General features: G+C 42.4%; 1 protein-coding gene across 1 annotated transcript in view; it reads right to left on the reverse strand.

Moving 5' to 3' along the window:
- The window catches only part of SAE1 (SUMO1 activating enzyme subunit 1), a 37,832-nt gene extending 31,451 nt beyond the window's left edge, over window positions 1–6,381 (reverse strand). The window contains exons 1-2 of the mRNA XM_073641436.1: window positions 6,192–6,381; window positions 3,602–3,713 (exon numbers count right to left, since the gene is read on the reverse strand). Of these exons, the coding sequence (XP_073497537.1) occupies window positions 3,602–3,713; window positions 6,192–6,283 (204 nt within the window). The 5' untranslated portion in view covers window positions 6,284–6,381. The remainder of the gene's footprint in view (window positions 1–3,601; window positions 3,714–6,191) is intronic.
- Window positions 6,382–8,098: the final 1,717 nt, after the last annotated feature.

Below are 8,098 nucleotides of genomic sequence, written 5' to 3' on the forward strand. Positions count from 1 at the left end.
TAAGTTTGAACACCCTCTTATAATTCAAAACTAATCAATCACATTTACCCTCCTGTTACATAGTAGTCAATACACCGCCGCCATCACTCTCAGTTGACTCTGGTTAACCCCATATAAAAGTTTCACTGTTCTGACATTTTCTTAGCTGCATTTTACAGAAAAATGCCATGGTCTGTAAACAGCTTACAACACAGCAAAGGGATCTCATTGCTAAACGTTATCAGTCAAGTGAAGGATACAAAAAAAATGTTTTCCAAGTCATTACATATACCATGGAGCACTGTGAAGACGGTCATTAAGAAGAGGCTTGAATTTGGCACCATTTTTTGTACCGCAAAAATTGATGAAAAGAAATAAAAGAAAATTGGCCCAGGAGGCTGCCAAGAGACCTACAGCAACATTAAAGGAGCTGCAGGAATTTCTGGCAAGTACTGGTTGGTAGAATCTCCCATATTCTTCATATGATTATTATTAACCTCTTAATAGCCTATGACACATTAGTACGCTATAGGTTATTACCCCCGGTTCAGAGCGGGCTCCGGCGCGGAGCCCGCACTGAACCGGGCACATGTCGGCTGACTCTTACAGCTGACATGTGCCCACAACAGCCGCGGGTGGAATCGCGATCCACCCGTGGCTGTTAACCAGTTAAACGCTGCTGTCAACCTCTGACAGCGTCATTTAACAGAGCCGCGCCAGAAGTGCGGCCTTAGCCCCGCCCATCGGTGATCCCGTCACGTGATCGCAGGTCACCGATGGGTCGGCAGCAGACCCCTGTGGTTGTCATGTCTCGCTAGCTATGAGCGCCACCTAGTGGTCGGCGCTCATAGCACAGGAGCATTTCTCCTGCATAGAGGGGGATCTGCTCGTCGCCTGTATACAGTAGAAACGATCAGCAAACTGCAGCTTCTAGTCTCCCCTATGGAGACTATTGAAGCAAGCAGAAAGTGTAAAAAAAAATGGTTTTAAAAATATAAAAAATATATAAAAGTTTAAATCACCCCCCTGTCGCCCCATTCAAAATAAAATTAAAAAAAATTCCCACATACACATATTTGGTATCGCCGAGTTCAGAATCGCCCGATCTATCAATATAAAAAAAGAATTAAAATAGCGCTATTTTTAAGTAAATATGGGATTTTTTTTTTCACCACTTAAATAAAAAATAACCAATACATGTTGGGTGTCTACAAACTCGTAATGACCTGGAGAATAAGAATGACAGGTTAGTTTTAGCATTCAGTGAACGTGGTAGAAAAAACAGCGATGGCTTTTAAAAGTACAACTCGACCTGCAAAAAATAAGCCCTCATATTGACCGAAAAATAAAAAGGCTATGGCAAGAAGGGGAGCCAAAAACGAAAACGCAAAAACCCAAGGTCCTTAAGGGGTTAAAAAAAAAAAAAAGATTATTATGTCCGGCCTGTGGAGTTATGGTGTCAAGATGAAAAAGCATCAAAAACCGGCTATGTTTTGCCAATAACTACATGAAGTCTGCCACAAGCATGTGGGAAAATGTGTTATTGTCTGTTGAGACCAAGGTTTAACTTTTTGGCCATAACTTCAAAAGGTAAGTTTGTTGCAAAGTCAACACTGAGCATCACCAAAAGAACACCATACCCACAGTGATGCATGGTGGAGGCAGCTTTATGCTTTGGGGCTATTTTTCAGCAGTTGAAACTGGGAATTTAGTCAAGGTGGAGGGAATTATGAACAGTTCCTAATATCAGTCAATTTAGCATCAAAACCTTCAGTGGTCTGCAAAAAAGCTAAAGATGAATTTCATCTTTCAGCACGACAACAACCCTAAGCATACCTCCAAATCAACAAAAAATGGCTTCACCAGAAGTAGGTCAGTTTTGAAATGGCCCAGCCAGAGCCCAGACGTGAATCCAATAGAAAATCTGTGGGTGACCTGAAGAGGGCGCTGTGCACAGGAGATGCCCTCACGATCTGATAGATTTGCAGCTACTGCAAGGAAGAGTGGGCAAAGATTGCCAATTCTAGATGTGCCGTGCTGATAGACTCCGATCCAAAAAGACTGAATCCTGTCATACATTCAAAGGGCTCCTCAACAAAGTATTAGATTAAATCAAAGTATTAGATTTAAGGGTGTGCAAATTAATGCAACTACTTTAATTTACCCCTTTTTTCTTTTCATTTTTAACCTAAAAAGATTTCAGTTTATTTTTCAATATATTTGAACAGATTATGAGGGACATTAAAGGTGGGAAAAATTCTGATATGATTCCTTTTGGGATATTTTTTACATGACAAAACCTTGGCATATTAACAGGGGTGTGTAGACTTTTTACATCCACTGTATAAGGATGGACAGATTACCTACATGTGAAATAAGCAGAGATTTGGATGGGAGCAACATCTTCCTACACAAAAGGAAGAATTCACCGAAAATGGTGTTTCAGTCTAGATCAAAATCTTACTAAGAGGTGCATGAATCTTAATACTTCGGAGTTGTTGGCAATTTTCTTTTTCACTTTTTTTTTCCCCACCAATACAGTCTTACCCACTCCTCCCACACCCTCCAAAAAAAAGAGAAAAAAAACACAGCATTTTCACCATTGCCCTTTGGGTTTTTGTTTGGTTCTTATGACGTTCACTTTGGGGGAAAACCAAAAAGTTGACTTTTCACTACTGATCTGTGCGGCTATGGTGATACATATGTTTTTTTTTTACATTTTCATGGTTTACTACTACTTAAAAAATACAAAAAAAACCACACAACACTTTTTTGGTCTATACAGTTGTACGAGGGCTTGTTTTCTGTGGAATGAGTTATAGTTTTAATCACTATCATTTTGGGAACATACAAACTACTGATTTATTTTTACTACATATCTTTGGAAGTGAAATGACCAAAAAAACTGCAATTCCGCAGTTTACATTTTTTCCCCATTTTGGTGCTCCCCAGATAGAATACTTCAGCAGTTCAGACAATTCCATACGTGGCAATACAAAGCATGATAATTATTTTTTTCGATTTTATGTGTTTTTGGAAAAGGAGTATACACACACATTTTTTATTTTTTTTTTTATAAATTATTTCGAATTGTTTTTTTTTTTTTTACATTTTTTATTAGTCCTCCTGGAGGACTTTAACCTACTATTGTTTCATTGCTTACACAATACATTACAGTGCCATCGCATTGCAGTGAAATTGACAATCTGGTATGAAGCCCGCTACAGCCTGGGCATCATAGATGTACCAACATGTTGGGCTCCCAGCCACTATAAGATCACGGGGGCCGCGCAATCACATCGCCGGCGGCAGAGACACGGTATGATACAGGTAGTGCACACATCCGTCACACGTGCACCCTAGAGGTCGTCAAGGGGTTACAAAACTTGGTGCATTTTTTGCCTGTTAGAAACCAAAATCTACGCCAGCTTTATGATAGATTTCTGTATAATGTGGGACAATTTCTACAGCACTTTTCAGCCAGTGTCAAAGATGGTGGAAAAAAAATCTTTGACTGATGCCACGAGGGGAGAAGATCTGGTAAAAGGGTTTATTTTCCAGAAGCTACCTGATCTTATAAAGGGTAGGGGAATATTAGGAAGTCTCTGTATAAATCACCCACCTCCTTATGGTCCATCATGGTCAGTCCCTTCACTCCTGCCAAGATGAGATTCTTAGCCACTTCAGCGCCCAGTCCTCCAAGCCCGACCAGGAGGACCTTAGATGTCCTAAGTCTGCGGAGAAGAAAAAAAGGGCGATTAGTAAGAGGAATCCAGACATCAAACACAGGATATTCCACTAATAAATGTGACTGCACTGACTGAACCGGTCAGGATGATTTCACTAATCCATCTAGTAGTATTGGCTGAATAGGTCCTAGCACTACAGAAATGACTCCTGCCCTGCAGTGACCCGACGAACCAGCGCTAAAACACACAGCTTTGAAGACAACGTCAAAATTAGAGTGTGAACAGAACCTTAACTAAAACGTGGTTTTTATCTTGAGAAAGGCGCCGAGACGCTTTGGTGAATAAAAACACCATAGTGATCAAAGTCTTCAATCTAATGGTCCCACGGCCCTGAGCCCACCTGGTGGTCACATACATCGTCCACTGGTCCTGGGGACATTTTTTTAAATTGCCAATTTGGTAGAAATGATAACAGACAGATTTAGGCTGCGGCTACACAATCTGGAGGCTGCGAGCTGCCGATATACGAGAAAGCTTTTATCTCTGCAGCAGTGGAGGAGCGCAGGGGCAATGAATCTGCTGGCCAGAGGAAGAGCAGCGCTTCCAACCTCTACTGGGAAAAAGCTTGTAAGCACTGCCCATGTTCAGCCACCGCTGCTAGACCACAGAGGTGGTCAGTACTCTAGGCAACTAGCTGTTAATAATAAAATCCCTCCATACTTGGGGACAAAGTGGATTTCTAATGTCAAGCAAATTGTAATGTTGCTTGTGTTTACCCATAAAAGAACATTACACTGAACACTGAGGGTCCGATCACTGAACCCAAAAATGAAGGGGACATTTTAGAATTTTTTCTCTGCACTCGGTCACCAGGCAGGAGATACAGAAGAAAAAATGGAAGACGTCACAGCGCTGGTTTAATTCCGAGAATGGCAGGGGGTCCCAAAGGTCGGCCCCGATTGACCCCAGAAATCTGCCATCTTTTATTAAAATGGGAATATGGCAGCGAAGAACATCTGAAGTCTTAGTAAGAAGCAGAGGAGGCGATGATGTAAGTTATAGTGCACATTCACACCTGCCCATAGCTGGAGCCTCGAAGTAAGTCAGGCACTTCTTAGTTTAAAGAGGCTTTCCCAAAATCCCAAATTACCCCCTTATCCTTGTGTTGGGGGAAAACCTGCTGATCACTCAGAATGCAACTGCTGGGAACCACATTAAGGCCAAGGCCCGCTATCAGTATTTGGTCAGTATTTTTTCTCAGGAGTGGGTGATAAATGCAGAATTGGTGACTTGTTTCTATTATATCTTTTCTCTGATTGTTCCTCACCCGGTTTTGGCTCCCACTCCTGAGAAAATATACTGACCAAATACGGATAGTAGGGCCGTGGCCTAAAGCCGAGATCTGGAATCCCAGAACTGGACTAGACAGCAACATCTGGGATTAGCAGAGATGCTCATGGTCAACCATTGACATTGGGACTAGAGGGGGTCTCAACAGTCGGACCCCTCGCGATCAGAACGTTATCCTCTATCTCATGGATTGGGAATAAGGCTGTGTGCCCACGATGCGCTTTTGGTGCGTATTTGCAGCGCGTAAACGCTCCAGAAACGCATTGCATACCTTATCCCATGACTTCCTATGACATTCTGCAAGTTCTGTGCACATGGTCAGGATTTTTTCTGCGCAGATTTTACTCGCAGAAAAAATAGGGACATGACCAATTCTTGTGAGTTTCTGCATGCTGATTTGCCTATATAATGCATTGGAAAGACACATGGCAAATACTCATGTAAAAACCGCAAGTGTTTTTCTGCCAAGGAGATGCAGAACTGCTCAGGAAAATTTCTGCATCGTGGCACTTAGCGGAAACCCCTTTTATGACTGGCATATGTAATGCAAACCTTAAAGGGGTTGTCCGGCCTCTATGTGACTGCAGACTTGTGCACCCATCAGACACACTGTCCGCTGTGAGGATTGTCTGCCGGCGGGCGGTCACGTGACCGCTAGTATATGATTTGCATACTGCCGATCACATGTAGACTAGACGTTGCACAATTCACTTGCATAGCGCGAGGCTGTGCACGTCTAGTCGGCACATCACAACCTTGGGGTCACGTGCGGCTGCTGATTGGCTGCAGGCCTCACATCATCGCGGGAAGTGTGTATGTTACTTTTATTTTATAAAAGAGGTGTACTTTATTTAAATAGGTGGGGTCAAAAAAGTGGAGATCCCCTTTAAAAAAAAAACACCAAGAAAACTAGATCACCCTGACAGCCAATCAGAGCACAGCTTTCATTTTGCATCCTGCTTGTGAAAGATGAAAGCTGCGTTGTGATTGGTTGCTATGGGCAACAAAGACCGTTTCTCTTTTAGACAGTTTACACAGTATCGGAGCCCAGGCTCCTCACCAGTTAGCACATGTACAACCCTGACGATCGGTTACCGCTGCAGCCCATCACACAAAGCGCAGAATGCGCACCCATGTGTCTACTATACAACCCAGTATGAAGATTTAAGTCACCTCCTCTGAGCCTCCAGCCCCCAGAGGCGGATCTGCCGGTCATACTGCGCGGCCTCCTCCTCACTGATCACCGCCTCCTCCTTTTCCACCATCTTTTCCCGGTCCGCACACACCGAATGAATGGACGACCAAAAGAAGGGGCGGAGTTAGTTACGTCACTACCCGCCGGTCGGACCACGTGACCTAACCCTAGCGCCAGCCTTTTCCTCTCTGTGTCATGTGACTCGTTGCCGCGTTCTGATTGGGCTCCAGAGCGATCGGTCTGTGTATAGGGTTATTGTGTTGCTGACCAATCTGCTGAAAAGCTCGGACTTAAAGGGGAGCTCCACTTTTTTTCTAACGTAGAAAACACTTGTAATATTTACCAGTAAAAAAGCGTCTTCGTTACTTATCCGTTAGTTCAAGTCTTAGCATCAGGTTCCTGACTGCGCCCTCTGGCGGCAGCGCTGGGTACTGCATGCAATATGCAAACCTGGAATTTCCAAATTATTTATCCATAAATAATGTGGGAACTAGTTAGAAATGCTGATCACGCGCCGAGGTTTTATTTATTTCCGGAGATTTTTTTTTTTTACCTTTTTTAAATTTCATTAGTTACGCACCTAACTTTTGTTTTTGTGCTGTAGTTTTTTCCTCCCCTTCTCCCAAGAGGCATACTTTTTTTTTCCATAGCCAAGGACTTGTTTCTTTTGCAGGACATGTTATAGGTTTGGATGACACCGTTCAATCTACCCTATAATGTACTGGAAATGGGGGGAAAATCCAAACTTGAAGAAATGGTAAAAAAAACCAACAATTCCACCATTATTTTTTTTTTGTTTTTACGGTGTTCATTGTGCATTAAAAATTCCATAGTAACACGGTTTCCCAGGTCAAGACGGTTCCAGCAATACCAAACTTGCATACTTATACATAAATATATTTAGGCCACGTTCACACGTTCAGTATTGGGTCAGTATTTTACATCAGTATTTGTAAGCTAAAACCAGGAGTGGAACAATCAGAGGAAAAGTATAATAGAAACACGTCACCACTTCTGTATCTATCACCCACTCCTGGTTTTAGCTTACAAATACTGATGTAAAATACTGACCCAATACTGAACGTGTGGACGTCCAGAATTCAGACATCTGTGAAACCCGGAGGTGCATCACAGTCCATATATATATACAGTACAGACCAAAAGTTTGGACACACCTCATTTAAAGATTTTTCTGCATTTTCATGACTTTGAAAATTGTACATTCACACTGAAGGCATCAAAACTATGAATTAACACATGTGGAATTATATACTTAACAAAAAAGTGTGAAACAACTGAAAATATGTCTTATATTCTAGGTTCTTCAAAGTAGCCACCTTTTGCTTTGATGACTGCTTTGCACACTCTTGGCATTCTCTTCATGAGCTTCAAGAGGTAGTCACCAGAAATGGTTTTCACTTCGCAGGTGTGCCCTGTCAGGTTTAATAAGTGGGATTTCTTGCCTTATAAATGGGGTTGGGACCATCAGTTGTGTTGTGCAGAAGTCTGGTGGATACACAGCTGATAGTCCTACTGAATAGACTGTTAGAATTTGTATTATGGCAAGAAAAAAGCAGCTAAGTAAAGAAAAACGAGTGGCCATCATTACTTTAAGAAATGAAGGTCAGTCAGTCCGAAAAATTGGTAAAACTTTGAAAGTGTCCCCAAGTGCAGTTACAAAAACCATCAAGCGCTACAAAGAAACTGGCTCACATGAGGACCGCCCCAGGAAAGGAAGACCAAGAGTCACCTCTGCTTCTGAGGATAAGTTTATCCGAGTCACCAGCCTCAGAAATCGCAGGTTAACAGCAGCTCAGATTAGAGACCAGGTCAATGCCACACAGAGTTCTAGCAGCAGACACATCTCTACAACAACTGTTAAGAG

Source organism: Phyllobates terribilis, unplaced genomic scaffold, assembly GCF_046119375.1.
Source record: "Phyllobates terribilis strain yellow unplaced genomic scaffold, ASM4611937v1 Scaffold_7__3_contigs__length_470593459, whole genome shotgun sequence".
NCBI lineage: Eukaryota > Metazoa > Chordata > Amphibia > Anura > Dendrobatidae > Phyllobates > Phyllobates terribilis.